Raw genomic sequence first — 15,845 nt, 5'->3', positions numbered from 1 at the left:
TTACCGAGTCGCCTTGTGTAATTGTTTGGTTGTCAAATGTTAAGGTGGTATTATTAAATTGGTGTCGGTGTCTAGCAGGAATGATAATCAGCATTTCCGTTTTCTTGGCGTTGAGTTGCAAAAAGTTAGCGGACATCCATTGTTTAATGTCATTAACCCTTGTGTAATGTTCATATTGTTGTTACTCAGCCAGCGTTTGTGGGTCTGATGGACCCGTTGCATTTTGTGGCTTTTAATGCCTCACAATCAAACACTTTTATGTTAAAATACTGAACAGATGTTTACCTTATCCCAATAAACATCTGCTCAGTATTTTAACATAAAAGTGTTTGATTGTGGGACATTAAAAGCCACAAAATGCAACGGGTCCATCAGACCCACAAACGCTGGCTGAGTAACAACAATATGAACGTTGCACGGACAATTTCTCTGCCAGTTTCTGCATCCCACAGAGATTCTTCTTTTGTGTTTCTGCACCTGCGGTTCCCACACACGGTTGCAACATTGTTTGTCAACACTGTCTGCTCTCATTTTCTCGCACATTTGACCCTCTGATGTTCTGTGTACCTACCAGAGGTGGGACCAAGTCATTGTTTTGCAAGTCACAAGTAAGTCTCAAGTCTTTGCCCTCAAGTCCGAGTCAAGTCCCGAGTCAAGACAGGCAAGCCCCAAGTCAAGTCCAAAGTCAAGACTGGAAAGTCTCAAGTCAAGTCCTAAGTCCTGCATTTTGAGTTTCAAGTCCTTTCAAGTTCTTTTAACCACAGACTAATATATTAACACAGATTGTGTATGCTTTTCAAACGCTGTATTTATTTATTAAAACAAGTGCATTTTAAATTGCAGGAAAGAAAATTGTGCTGACATTGCACTTTATAATAGCACTATTAACCAGTCATTTTAAACATTAACTCATTCCTTTACAGAACAAACACATTGAAAAATAAAGTGCAAATGTACTTATTTGTACAAAAGTGTTAACATTGAAAAAACATGACATATACGTGAACATAACAAAAAAGTTGTACTTTTTATATGTCAGGGCCCTATGCTGCATTGCATTTGCAAAAGACCAAATTAGCCAAGAGTCTGTCAGTCATTTGTGCACGATGGGGGCGTAGTATGATGCCACCATGGCTGAAAACTCGCTCCACTGGAGCACTGGAGGCAGGCACTGCCAAGACTCTCATGGCCACTCGGAACAGTGAAGGAAGAGTCTTCATGTTCAATGCCCAGAACAAAAGGGGGGAGAGAATTGTTTTGGGTTGGTGCACTACTTGTAAGTGTATCTTGTGTTTTTTATGTTGATTTAATTAAAAAACGAAAAAAAAACAATTATTTCTTGTGCGGCCCGATACCAATCGATCCACGGACCACCGGGCCGCGGCCCGGTGGTTGGGGACCACTGAGGTAAACAACCAACAGTATGTCAGAAAGCTAGCTAAAACGGTACACATATTCATAATATAGTATACATTTTAACTGACCTTTATTTTACTATTTTTGTCTTTTTTTAGGTGGCTAAAATACTGACCGCCGTCTAACGTTACGTGTGATATATTGACTAACATAACCCTGCTTAAAAAAAATCACTGAACAAAAAGTATGAATAAGGTAGTGAACTGCAACAGATTCCCGTGTTTGCAATAAAGTTATAACGTTAGCAGTGAGTTTACAGCCTCACTGATTTAACTACACAGCAAATAAAAGTCACGTTACTTAACCAATAAACGTTATCTTACATTCAAAACTTACCGTTCTTTGTGCAACTTCAAATGCCGGACGAAGTTGGAAGTTGTTGCCTCTCCATCAGTAATTTTCGAACCGCATGTGTTGCATACTGCAAACCGTTTTGTGTTGACCACCTCGTAATTTTTATACCCAAACAAAATTATTTTAGGTATCATTTTTTGTTCACTGGCGTGTGGTTTGGACATGTCTTCTTCGTTGGTTGTCCTGCAATTTGATTGGATGAATGCTGTGTGATGAAAACAAAGTAGAGCTAATTTGATTGGCTGTTGTACTGAGAGCACACCAGCTGACACACGCAACGCTGATACACAAGTACACAATGAAAAATACGGAGCGCTCCCGAATAACTTTTTCATCTTTGGGTTTTGGGGAAAGTAGCAAGTCATGTCAAGTCATGTCAATTCAAAAGGCTCAAGTCCAAGTGAAGTCACAAGTCATTGATGTTAAAGTCTAAGTCGAGTTGCAAGTCTTTTTACATTTTGTCAAGTCGAGTCTAAAGTCATCAAATTCATGACTCGAGTCTGACTCGAGTCCAAGTCATGTGACTCGAGTCCACACCTCTGGTACCTACACTCTGTCTAGGCCTGCTGAGTGTGTGTGTGTGTGTGTGTGTGTGTGTGTGTGTGTTTCCACACTTCTATTAGCCCCGGACATCTTGTATGTAATACAAATGTGTAAGGGGGGTGTATGGTGTGTGGTCATTAAATATGTATTTTGATATATGTTCTTCTTTCTCGCCCGGAAAAGGGTGGAGTGCCATCTCCGGGTTGGGGAGGAAACCCTGCCCCAAGTGGAGGAGTGCAAGTACCTAGGAGTCTTGTTCACGAGTGGGGGAAGAGTGGATCGTGAGATCGACAGGCGGATCGGTGCGGCATCTTCAGTAATGCGGACGCTGTATCGATCCGTTGTGGTGAAGAAGGAGCTGAGCCGGAAGGCAAAGCTCTCAATTTACCGGTCGATCTACGTTGCCATCCTCACCTATGGTCATGAGCTTTGGGTTATGACCGAAAGGACAAGATCACGGGTACAAGCGGCCGAAATGAGTTTCCTCCGCCGGGTGGCGGGGCTCTCCCTTAGAGATAGGGTGAGAAGCTCTGTCATCCGGGGGGAGCTCAAAGTAAAGCCGCTGCTCTTCCACATCGAGAGGAGCCAGATGAGGTGGTTCGGGCATCTGGTCAGGATGCCACCCGAACGCCTCCCTAGGGAGGTGTTTAGGGCAAGTCCAACCGGTAGGAGGCCACGGGGAAGACCCAGGACACGTTGGGAAGACTATGTCTCCCGGCTGGCCTGGGAACGCCTCGGGATCCCCCGGGAAGAGCTGGACGAAGTGGCTGGGGAGAGGAAAGTCTGGGCTTCCCTGCTTAAGCTGCTGCCCCCGCGACCCGACCTCGGATAAGCGGAAGAAGATGGATGGATGGATGGATATATGTTCTTCACAGAAAATGAGCCAAAGTCAGTGAGTCTCAGTTTGAAAAACTAGTTGTATCATAATGCACTTTATGACTTCAGTAATAAATATGGCAGTGCCATGTTGGCATTTTTTTCCATAACTTGAGTTGATTTATTTTGGAAAACCTTGTTACATAGTTTAATGCATCCAGCGGGGCATCACAACACAATTAGGCATAATACTGTGTTAATTCCATGACTGTATATATCATACTTGCCAACCTTGAGACCTCCGATTTCGGGAGGTGGGGGGGAATTCTAGCTATATATATATATATATATATATATATATATATATATATATATATATATATATATATATATATATATATATATATAAATAAAAGAAATACTTGAATTTCAGTGTTCATTTATTTACACATATACACACACATAACACTCATCTACTCATTGTTGAGTTAAGAGTTGAATTGTCCATCCTTGTTCTATTCTCTGTCACTATTTTTCTAACCATGCTGAACACCCTCTCTGATGATGCATTCTGCTTCGCCTCCTTGTTGTGTGCGCAGTTGTGCACTGCACTCTCTAAAAGCCCTAGATGTTAATGTCACATATGCAAGTACAGTAGATGGCAGTATTGTCCTGTTTAAGAGTGTCACAACATTGCTGTTTATGGCAGACGAACTGCTTTACTGAAGACGAAAACGTGACTGCTGTTGTTGTGTGTTGTTGCCGTGCTGGGAGGACGTTAATGAAACTGCCTAACAATAAACCTGGAGGGGGCGTGGCCTCCAGCTCCGCCTGAATTTCGGGAGAAAATTTGTCCCGGGAGGTTTTCGGGAGAGGCACTGAATTTCGGGAGTTTCCCGGAAAATCCGGGAGGGTTGGCAACAGGGCCGGCCCGTGGCATAGGCCGTATAGGCAAATGCTAAGGGCGCCGTCCATCAGGGGGCGCCACGCCAGTGCCACAAATGTTGGAGAAAAAAAAAAAAAGTTGGTACTGTTATTTCTAAATACAAAAAATAATCCCACGTTAATTAAAATGCAAAGTAAAGCCTATATAATAGAAATATTATTTGTTACAACATTACGCCCCCGCCCCCCCCCCCCCCCCGCACGGTGCGCCCCCTCCCTTCCCGTATCATGACTCTTTTTGGACGCCACCACATCAAAAAATCAACACAAGATGTCAAAACGGCCAAAACTGTCAGGTGCCCAGGGAAGAAAAAAGAGAAAGGAAGAGGAGGAGAAACGAGAAAAAGACAGAGGTAGCAGGTAGGTAACGTTAGCCTACATGAAATTATTTGTCTGTTACAGAATGTGATAGTAACCTGGCTTTTTAGCATTAAGCTAATGTTACATGATTCGGCAATTTCTAATGTTTTAACGTCGGGTTAATATTGTGGAGGGGGCTAAATTGTCATGGAAAATAATAATGTAACGTTAGGTAATTACAGTACTCCCACCTTACATTCCTCAGGGACATTTGTATTAGATCTTTTAAGCAGGTGTTTTTTGTTTACATTGTTATTGCCTTCTGGTTAGCTATTGTTTGCCCTGCAGGTAATAGTCACTTTTCCACCCCTTTATATATTAGGTATAGTTGTAAGCCTAGTTGTTAAAGTGCACATCATTAATGTTAATTAAGCAATATGTATGTAAAAAATATTGTATTTCATATATTCATTTTTTATTTTTTGCATTCATTTATTTATTCATATTTTTTTTATCTTGTTAACTATTCTGATTGTTAATTTGCTTTCTTTAAGTAAAAAAAAGGTCAAAGACAAAGTTATTCGGTTTCTTGTGAGTATATACACTTCACTGCCGATGTGGGGGGGCGCCACCTAAAATCTTGCCTAGGGCGCCAGATTGGTTAGGGCCGGGCCTGGTTGGCAAGTATGGTATATATCGGCATCGGTTGATATCGGAATCGGGAATTAAGAGTTGGACAATATCGGAATATCGGCAAAGAAGCCATTATCGGACATCTCTAGTAAAAAGTGTTAGACATTACGAGCAGCCTGAAACGCATCTGCTTGAGTTCAGATGACTGCAGACAAAAACCAGCATACCCATCATTCCACTGCAGTCCTGCACTTTTTGCAGTCTTCTTGCTGGAGAAATAGTTTTAGTTTGGCTCCACTCTTGCATAACCGCAGGAGGATTATGGAGAAATTGCATTTTTTTTTTTAGGATTAGGACCAGAATCATGTGGTGCTGACTCCCACCGCGACATATGTACTATAGTGACGTGGTACGTTACTCCAGCACGATGACTCCGTTTAAAGGGAACAATAATAACAAGTACGACAGGTTTTTGTGACGACTTACCGTGGTTGAACATCGCCGATCGAAGGCGGTTGCGGCTGGACGAATATTCCATCTTGATCTGGCCAACTTTCTCTTCACGTCAGCGTTTCCCGACCTTTTTCTCCCTCTTCTTCTCTTTATCCGTCTTCTTCTTTTCCCTCTCAGCGTCAATATAAGCCGTAAAGGAGATTGACAGTTGTCGTGTCCGACCAGACAAACCCGTCCTTTTTTGCCGTGTTGTGTGTTTAAGTGTGTGCGTGTGTTTAAGTGTGTGTGTGTGTGTGTGTGTGTGTGTGTCGGTGCACTGTCTTCGGCTGATGACGTCACACGGCCCGGGCTCTTGCCGCAGCTGCGTCGGAATGAAAACAATCGCACGTGCACAAGGCGGCGTTGCCAGATGGGGAATGACAAACTATCGCAGCGTGAGCGTAAAATGACGCATTTTAAAGGAAACTACTCGCACATATCGAGTTTGACGTTGCCGGGGAGGATATGATAAGAGTAAAGATGACCACAGACCGTGTATTCTGTAGCTTTGTAACGCGGTTTTATTGTTAAGTAAACTAACAGTACTGTTGGAAATTAAGCGCGAACAGTGGCCCCACCTGGCTGTAAAGAGTGACGATACAATGTTATGTATCGTGTTTGTGTTGGCTAATAACCATGTCCAAAATTCTCCTACATTAAAAGGTTTTTTTTTATGTATTTATTGATAGTACGGTAAAGTAGTAAAAAGACGATTACTATTATACGTCTGGCAATCCTGGCAGTACAGCTCGAGAAGTCAAGTGAACGCAAACTAACAAAAAATGTACTCGCGGAAACGAGCAACATCATGTAAGTCGATTTGTCTGTACTCCGAAATTTAGCAATAAAGCAAAAAAAAGGTTTATAGATATATATTTGATACGTTTTTATAAATGTGAACGTGAAAAGCTGAAACGTGCTGAAATGCTAACATGAAATGCTGGGTAGCTTTAAGCTAACAATAGTTCGACAAAAGGGCTAATTAATAAATATCCGTAAAAAAAACCTAACCAAATGTATTTAAAAATGTAAGGCTTGAGCTCCAAATGCTTATATTTTTTAAATTTTTACCGTTGGTTTTGGCATTTTACAAATTTCATGCTACACATACTCATATAATGAATGCTACAAGTACGCCAAAGTACCATTACATAATTGTTTTTTTTAATATCCATTATATATTTGATATAAATGTAAATGGTTCTGCGGATTTAGTTTACAATACACAAAAACACTGACATTTAAATGTTTCAAACTACACAATTTGGTCACATATACCATGAATTGATTAACGTGGACCCCGACTTAAATAAGTTGAAAAACGTATTCGTGTGTTACCATTTAGTGGTCAATTGTACGGAATATGTACTGTACTGGGCAATCTACTAATAAAAGTTTCAATCAATCATATCAGTCAACTCTAGGACGCCTGCCTGTAATAAAGTGTATGATAACTGTGTCGCATCAGGCGTTAAATAGCGACATCTTGTGGCAGAAGTACTTCATGACCACTTGGTTGAAAAACCCAATCTCGATCTAATACCGGAGCTGTAGTTTACGCAAACTTACTTAATTGTTATATGTGTACGTATATATATGTGGATATCTATGTCTGTATGTGTGTACATAGATTTATGTATTTACTATTTATATTTATATACATCCTGAACTACAAGGATCTGGCGAGAGTCAGGTTATCAGTCTGGACCCATCCATCCATCCATCCATCTTCTTCCGCTTATCCGAGGTCAGGTCGCGGGGGCAGCAGCCTAAGAAGGGAAGCCCAGACTTCCCTCTCCCCAGCCACTTCGTCCAGCTCCTCCCGGGGTATCCCGAGGCGTTCCCAGGCCAGCCGGGTGTCCTGGGTCTTCCCCGTGGCCTCCTACCGGTCGGACGTGCCCGAAACACCAGGGAGGCGATCGGGTGGCATCCTGACCAGATGCCCAAACCACCTCATCTGGCTCCTCTCGATGTGGAGGAGCAGCGGCTTTACTTTGAGCTCCCCCCGGATGACAGAGCTTCTCACCCTATCTCTAAGGGAGAGCCCCGCCACCCGGCGGAGGAAACTCATTTCGGCCGCTTGTACCCGTGATCTTGTCCTTTCGGTCATAACCCAAAGCTCATGACCATAGGTGAGGATGGGAACGTAGATCGACCGGTAAATTGAGAGCTTTGCCTTCCGGCTCAGCTCCTTCTTCACCACAACGGATCGATACAGCGTCCGCAGTACTGAAGATGCCGCACCGATCCGCCTGTCGATCTCACGATCCACTCTTCCCTCACTCGTGAACAAGACTCCGAGGTACTTGAACTCCTCCACTTGGGGCAGGGTCTCCTCCCCAACCCGAAGATGGCATTCAGTCTGGACCCCCTCTCCAAAATTGTATAATTGATTTTTTTATTTTATTTTTTATTCTCCCCCTCCAAACTGTTCGACAGTTTTCTCATGCACATTTGTTCACAAAGTGGTGACCCTCGCCCCATCCTTGTTTGTGAATGACTGAGCATTTCATGGAAGCTGCTTTTATACCCAATCATGGCACCCACCTTAAGTTAAAGTTAAAGTACCAATGATTGTCACACACACACTAGGTGTGGTGAAATTTGTCCTCTGCATTTGACCCATCCCCTTGTTCACCCCCTGGGAGGTGAGGGGAGCAATGGGCAGCAGCGTTGGCCGCTCCCGGGAATCATTTTTGGTGATTCACCTGTTCCCAATTAGTCTGTTCACCTGTGGAATTTTCCGAATAAGAGTTCGATGAGCATTCCTCAACTTTCTCAGTCTTTTTTTGCCACTTGTGCCAGCTTTTTTGAAACATGTTGCAGGCATCAAATTCCAAATGAGCTAATATTTGCAAAAAATAAAGTTTTCCAGTTCGAACGTTAAGTATCTTGTCTTTGCAGTCTATTCAATTGAATATAGGTTGAAAAGGATTTGCAAATCATTGTATTCTGTTTTTATTTACCATTTACACAACGTGCCAACTTCTCTGGTTTTGGGGTTTGTTTGTATACATTTTTTTTGTGTGTGTATATATACACACATTATATATAACCTAAATAATACAGTTTAGTAATACAATTATTATGCTCTTTAAAGACATAATTTATGTCCTGATTTTATTAGGTATATTATGCGGGTGTATGTAATTTTGTGGCTGTTTTTCGTGTTCTTTTTTATTACCGTCATCCTTCCTCTTCCGTCGATCCCAGATTTATTAAAAACACATTCCACATATTATTGGGCTAAATAAAACATTTCCAAGCATTAAATTGGCTAAACCATACTTGCCAACCTTGAGACCCCCGATTTCGGGAGGTGGGGGTGGGGGCGTGGTCGGGGGTGGGGCAGGGCGTGGTTGGGGGCGTGGTTAAGAGGGGAGGAGTATATTGACAGCTAGAATTCACCAAGTCAAGTATTTCATATATATATATATATATATATATATATATATATATATATATAGCTACATCCTAAAAATATGCAAACAAAACTGTGTTTAGATAATTGATACTTCAAACTTGCATAAATAAATCTAATATAACATAACTTGGCTTCTGAGAGCTTCAAAATGTAATGAATAAAATGCTACAGTTGTTGATAAACAAGCAATTATTTTAATAATTGAATATGGTCATTTTAAATGAATTATTATGATCATTTAAAATTAATTATTTCAAATATGTTTATTTTAATGTATAATTCTAATGCCTGGATGTAATAAGGAGTCAGAAAAAATACAAATAAAAATACAATTAATTTTGATGTTTTTAGCAAAATATAGTAAAAATGTATATATATATATTTTTTTAAATAAATAAATATATTAATTTTTAGGTAAGATAAACATAATAATACAATTTATCTCTCGTCTGGATGATTTATTTCTTGTCACCCTGTTGTCCTCCCGTTGTGAAAAAAGGCTGTCCTCACTCAGGTGCATGGAGCTGGAGGGGGCGTGGCCTCCAGCTCCGGCTGAAAATCGGGAGATTTTCGGGAGAATATTTGTCCCGGGAGGTTTTCGGGAGAGGCGCTGAATTTCGGGAGTCTCCCGGAAAATTCGGGAGGGTTGGCAATTATGGGCTAAACGAACTAAAAATATCAACACTACAGTGGTATTGGCCAGTAGATGAGATTAAACCAATCAGAGCACTCCGTTCAGTATGTTGGCCTCTGATTGGCTTGGCCTCAGGCATTAGGATCGGGAATTTATTTGATAATTAATTCCTGCTTTCCATCAATCAATTAAACTTTATTTGTATGACACTTTTTATACACAGGCAAGTGGCAACACAAAGTGCTTCACACTAACAAAAAATATAAACAAGAAAAGAAAACACACTATTGAGAACAACAAAACATAGCTATTGACAAAAAAAAAAAAAAAAAGGCTTGGCACTAATAATCCAGAAAAAACACCACCTAGAGAGTAACTAAAATTAACGCCATCTAAGAAAAATTGTAGAAACATTTTAAAATATATGTAAAATAAAATATAAGCAATATATTAATACATGAATAAAAACATCACATTGTTAGAATAGTAGTAATAATTGTCACAACATGGTCGCATGGTGATGCGTGGATCTTTCTCCCAAGATGCAGATGGAACTCCGGAGGCAAGGTGCAGGTAAAGAAATTATTTAATGTCCATAAATCTTTCAAAATACAAAAACACCGTGTTCAGAGTAGCTAACAAGAAAATAAATGGCAAAGCTTAGCTCAGGAATCAAATAACTAGACGTCATAACTGTTGCGTAGAAGCAAATAAGAACGCCAGACTGAGTGGAAAAGCAGGGAATAAGTAGCTCTCTGATTAGTGCCCAGGAGCAGGTAAGCGTCAGAACACTAATCATAGGCAGGTGAAAACAATCTGCAGTCATGGCAACTAAAACACAAACCCAGGGGTGCTCAAAACAGGAACTGGGGGAGTCAAAAACTAAACAAACACGATCCGGGCAGCGGAACATGACGAATAATAGCAATAAATACAATACAAAATACAGAATAAAAATTAAAACACTAATAAGACTTTACCATGATCAGTAAAAAGCCTGATTAAAAAGGTGTGTCCTCAACCTTTTAAAAAAAAAAAGAAATATCAATGATGTCTGCAGTCCTAAGGCTCTCCGGCAGTCTCTTCCACAAGCGGGGACAACTTTGCGGGAATATATTTACTAGGGCTGCGAATTTTTGGATGTCCCACAATTCGATTCAATATCGATTCTTGGGGTCACGATTCGATTATAAATAGATTTTTTTTTTCTTCGATTCAAAGCGATTCTCGATTCAAAAACGGTATTTTTCCGATTCAAAACTATTCTCTATTCTTTCAATACATAGGATTTCAGCAGGATCTACCCCAGTCTGCTGACATGCAAGCAGAGTAGTAGATTTTTGTAAAAAGCTTTTATAATTGTAAAGGACAATGTTTTATCAACTGATTGCAATAATGTAAATTTGTTTTAACTATTGAATGAACCAAAAATATGACTTATTTTATCTTTGTGAAAATATTGGACACAGTGTGTTGTCAAGCTTATGAGATGCGATGGAAGTGTAAGCCACTGTGACACTATTGTTCATTTTTTTTTATTTTTTATAAATGTCTAATGATAATGTCAATGAGGGATTTTTAATCACTGCTATGTTGAAATTGTAACTAATATTGATACTGTTGATAATATTCATTTTTGTTTCACTACTTTTGGTTTGTTCTGTGTCGTGTTTGTGTCTCCTCTCAATTGCTCTGTTTATTGCAGTTCTGAGTGTTGCTGGGTCGGGTTTGGTTTTGGAATTAGATTGCATTGTTATGGTATTGCTGTGTATTGTTTTGTTGGATTGATTAATTTAAAAAAAATAAAATTAAATAAATGAATAAATAAAATTAAAAAAAATATAGATTTTTAAAAAAATGAGAATCTATTCTGAATCGCACAACGTGAGAATCGCGATTCGAATTCAAATCAATTTTTTCCCACACCCCTATATTGCATTGTTATGGTATTGCTTTGTATTGTTTTGTTGGATTGATTAATAAAAAAAAAATTAAAAAAGAAGCGATTTTTGAAAAATGAGAATCGATACTGAATCGTACAACGTGAGAATGGCGATTTGAATTCGAATCGATTTTCTCCCACACCCCTAATATTTACCATCAATTAACAGCGATTAATGTACATTCAAACACAAAGACCAGTTTCTTTAAGGAGCATCGATTTTATTTTAAGCCGTGACAACAAGTAAGAACAAAACAAAACACTCGTCTCCTCAAGAGCTGAATGTTTACGTTCAGGATTAAAGTGCAGAATTGTTTTCACAGCTTGTGTACAAATTAAATAAAGAGAACCAAAGAAGATGTATAATAATAAAATATCAAAACAGAGTGAAGCTCAGGAAAATATAAATATGATACAGGAATAGAAGAAGAATCTCATACAAACAGTATCAGCGATGATATTCAGTCCACTTATGATACATTAAAAAGAAATGACACATCAGGAAATCAGGTCACGATTTCAAGTCGTTGGCAAGGCTAGCTTACAACAAAGGCACAGCATTGATCAGAGGTATTGATCCTTTGCGAAGAAGTGCTGCGGAAACATTCTAAATGATCATCACGGAGACATCCAACATGCTCACATGGCTCTAGGAGGAACTACAGTAAGAACACATCGCCCAGGAGTGGTTGGCTTCACACTAGCATACTTTTTGAATATCGTGCAAGAACTGTGATCACATGCTGGTCACGTCTTCTCACTTGTGAACTGACATCACGCCCAAGAGATGACGGCCCTGAGCCAAACGGGAGATAAAACCAGGTGAGACGGTCCAAGCCACAGGACATGACACTCCACGTGGTTGACAAGGACCATTGAGCAAGGCAGCAAGCAGAGCTGAGACATCACGTCTTTAGAGAAGCAAAAACCAGAAAAGTCCATCCTCGGGAGAAAACTTTACACCCTTGCAAAAAGGACAGTGATTGTTGTTCCCGTATTTTCTGGACTATGTAAGCCGCACCCACTAAATTTTAGAATATATTTTTTCCCCATATATTAACTATAAGCTGCAGATATATACGTTGTATAATGAGATAATTACACATACATATTTTGTAAATGTTTATTTACATACCTTAATTGTTTGTAAATGGCAGTAAAACGTCTGACTAAACAAAACAGAAGTCATCGTCATGGACCCACTAGCCGCGCAAGCCAGCTCTACAATGAGCTAAACACACTCAATAACTCCACGGTGACTTCTTGGTGAATTTACGAAACTGAAACAATACAAAAAGAATGCCATTTTAAGTTAATAAAACGAACAAAGACACTCGTAAATGTGTTCGCATATTTGCTAATGCTACGCTTGCTCGATGACATTACAATAGCACGTACAAATATGCATGAAAACACTCCCATCAAACGTGACGGTTTGGTAAGTATGAATTGTTTTAGTTATATTGTAAAACTTTAGAAATGTTGCTTGGAGTGATGAATAAAGAAACCCTACGAGTAGAAATGCTATGGACAGCTAGTAGACAGCACGGCACTTATACTTCCGGTTCAAGGCATAAAACAGAAGAGATAAAGATTATTTATGTACTTAATATTTCTTTACTTACTATGGTATATTATTTATTTATTCACTTATACTTCCGGTTCAAGGCATAAAACAGAAGAGATAAAGATTATTTATGTACTTAATATTTGTTTACTTACTATGGTATATTATTTATTTATTCACTTATACTTCCGGTTCAAGGCATAAAACAGAAGAGATAAAGATTATTTATGTACTTAATATTTGTTTACTTACTATGGTATATGATTTATTTATTCACTGTTCTGTTACAGAGAACAAGGAAATGGGATACAATTGCTATGGTATGAAAAGGGGTAGGATTAAATAAGCTCTGCTTCTTCCTACTCCTTTTCGGACGTGCTGTAATGAAACAAGTGGAAATATGTGATGCATTACATTGTATTGTATGCATGTTCGAAACAAACTGAAACCGAAACTGTAGACTTTCAACCCGCGGCACCTGCAGTGAGAGAACTCGTCCAAAAGAAAGCGCCATAACACATAAAATAGCACAGCTTTTCAGTTTATGTGTCGATGTAACTACTATGTAAGTTTGTTATATACAAAACATTACGGCCGTGAGCGAAGAAAAATCCATAAATTAGCCGCACCTTTGTTAAGCCGCAGGGTTCAAAGCTTGGGGAAAAAGTAGCATCTTATAGTCCAGAAAATACGGTCATTACTACGCTCAAAAAATCAAGTCCATGTTAGGCCTGATCAGTGTCTTGCATCATTTCATCAACATGAACTTATTTCCTTCAACAATAAGTAGCCCAAGAGAGGAAATCAAAGGAAACACGGAGAAAACCAGCCATTTGGTTAAAATAGTGCAAATGAAAATCTATACAAAAGATTTCAGTGGTTCTATATACTGTGTATATATGTATATATATATTTTAATATAAAACAGATGCTGTTTTTTTTTTCTTTTTAAGTCTACACAACATTTTTTTTAAAGTCCTTATTTAACATGAGATTACACAGGCTTTTAGAAGGCGGGCAGACCGTACTGTAGCTACTGTACCATGCAACTTGTGACAACGTAAGCCAGAAATTTGCCATTTTGAAAAGGTGCCATATAGCCAGAGACATTTGTGGAAGCGGTTATTTCAAGCGGCGTATATTATCGCAGTGCACACACTAAGACGTGGTATTTACAGATAGGATGTAAACAAACATTACAGTAGGTGGGCAGTCACTAGAAGACAGTATTTGGTACCATTAAGGAGAACGATAAAAAGATATCTGTATCTTGAAGATCTCCTGTCTTATTCCAAACGCTACAATTCATGGAGGATGTAAAAGGAGCATCGTGAGATAAAAAGCCGATGTTAGTCTATCAAACGCTGAGCCCTCATTAAACTGCAGTCAAACGTCTCAATCTTCACCAGGTCAGCCATAACAAAATATGGCCATGCTGCAATACGTATATAAAATAAGTCTTTACATTGTACAATATTTACCACATTTACAACCAGCTATGTACAAACTAGTGCACTATCGAAGACATTTCAGCTCAGTAGGCACTCCTGCTTGTGTAGGATTGGACCTGAAGTACAGTTGCTCGCTAGTAAGCTGTAAAGATGGCTAACTATCTGCGTCATGTGACACTTGGGCGGGAAAGACAGATGTGATTGCATACGACATGCTCTATGAAGCATCAGGTGCAGCAAGCGGTTGTGGTCAAAGTGTTTTTTTCCCCGACACACCTTTGTCCCCCTGAGACTACTAGCTGGTCCTGAGCTAGGCCGGGTCGTCATGGAGGTGCGCGTGCAATGATTACACCATTTCTTTCGCCGACAGAGGAACGCCGTCCTCCTGTGGAATCCCCGTCCTTACTCTGGCTGCTCAGGGTGGACGTGCAGGCCGTTCTCAGTGCGGGTGACGCTGTTGCTCTCCCAGAAGCTCTTTTGCAGCTGCTCCACTTCCGACACCAGCGGGAGGCTGATGTCCAAGTGCATCTTCAGGTTCTCCAACCACTCCTCCAGTTTGGAAAAGGGCGGGCTACGGAAACAAACGGTAAGTCAGTTTTCCGACATAATCAGAAGGGATGTGAATCTTTCAACTCACGATTCCATTTCGATTGAAACAATACAGTACAGTGGAAGTAGGGCTGGGCGGTATATCGATATACTCGATGTATCACGGGTTTGTCTCTGTGTGATATAGAAAATGACTATATCGTGATATTCGAGTATACGTTCTCCATACTTGCCAACCTTGAGACCTCCAATTTCGGGAGGTGGGGGGTGGAGGGTGGGTGCGGGGGGCGTGGTTGGGGCGGGGGCGTGGTTGGGGGCGTGGTTAAGAGGGGAGGAGTATATTTACAGCTAGAATTCACCAAGTCAAGTATTTCATATATATATATATATATATATATATATATATATATATATATATATATATATATATATATATAAGAAATAATTGACTTTCAGTGAATTCTAGCTATATATATATATATATATATATATATATATATATATATAAAAGAAATACTTGAATTTCAGTGTTCATTTATTTACACATATACACACACATAACACTCATCTACTCATTGTTGAGTTAAGGGTTGAATTGTCCATCCTTGTTCTATTCTCTGTCACTATCTTTCTAACCATGCTGAACACCCTCTCTGATTATGCATTGCTGTGTGGCACGCACAAAAGTGTTTTCATTAAATGCACTAGATGGCAGTATTGTCCTGTTTAAGAGTGTCACAACATTGCTGTTTACGGCAAACGGACTGCTTTACTGTAGA

General features: G+C 39.7%; 1 protein-coding gene and 1 long non-coding RNA gene across 4 annotated transcripts in view; one reads left to right on the top strand and one right to left on the bottom strand.

Annotated features, from left to right (window-relative positions):
* The first annotated feature begins 5,747 nt into the window (after positions 1-5,747).
* LOC133572785 (uncharacterized) overlaps positions 5,748-15,845 on the top strand; it is a 23,508-nt gene continuing 13,410 nt past the window's right edge. Inside the window, exons 1-2 of the long non-coding RNA XR_009810577.1 lie at positions 5,748-6,309; positions 14,888-15,103. This is a non-coding gene — a long non-coding RNA (uncharacterized lncRNA). The remainder of the gene's footprint in view (positions 6,310-14,887; positions 15,104-15,845) is intronic.
* limk1a (LIM domain kinase 1a) overlaps positions 13,229-15,845 on the bottom strand; it is a 113,599-nt gene continuing 110,982 nt past the window's right edge. For all 3 annotated transcript variants that reach the window (XM_061925801.1, XM_061925802.1, XM_061925803.1), the window contains one exon: positions 13,229-15,088. In XM_061925801.1, coding sequence (XP_061781785.1) covers positions 14,920-15,088 — 169 coding nt within the window. In that variant the 3' untranslated portion in view covers positions 13,229-14,919. The remainder of the gene's footprint in view (positions 15,089-15,845) is intronic.

The sequence above is a fragment of the Nerophis lumbriciformis genome, linkage group LG30 (genome assembly GCF_033978685.3).
Source record: "Nerophis lumbriciformis linkage group LG30, RoL_Nlum_v2.1, whole genome shotgun sequence".
In the NCBI taxonomy this organism is placed as follows: Eukaryota; Metazoa; Chordata; class Actinopteri; order Syngnathiformes; family Syngnathidae; genus Nerophis; species Nerophis lumbriciformis.
This window is presented reverse-complemented; position numbering and strand designations above follow the sequence as displayed.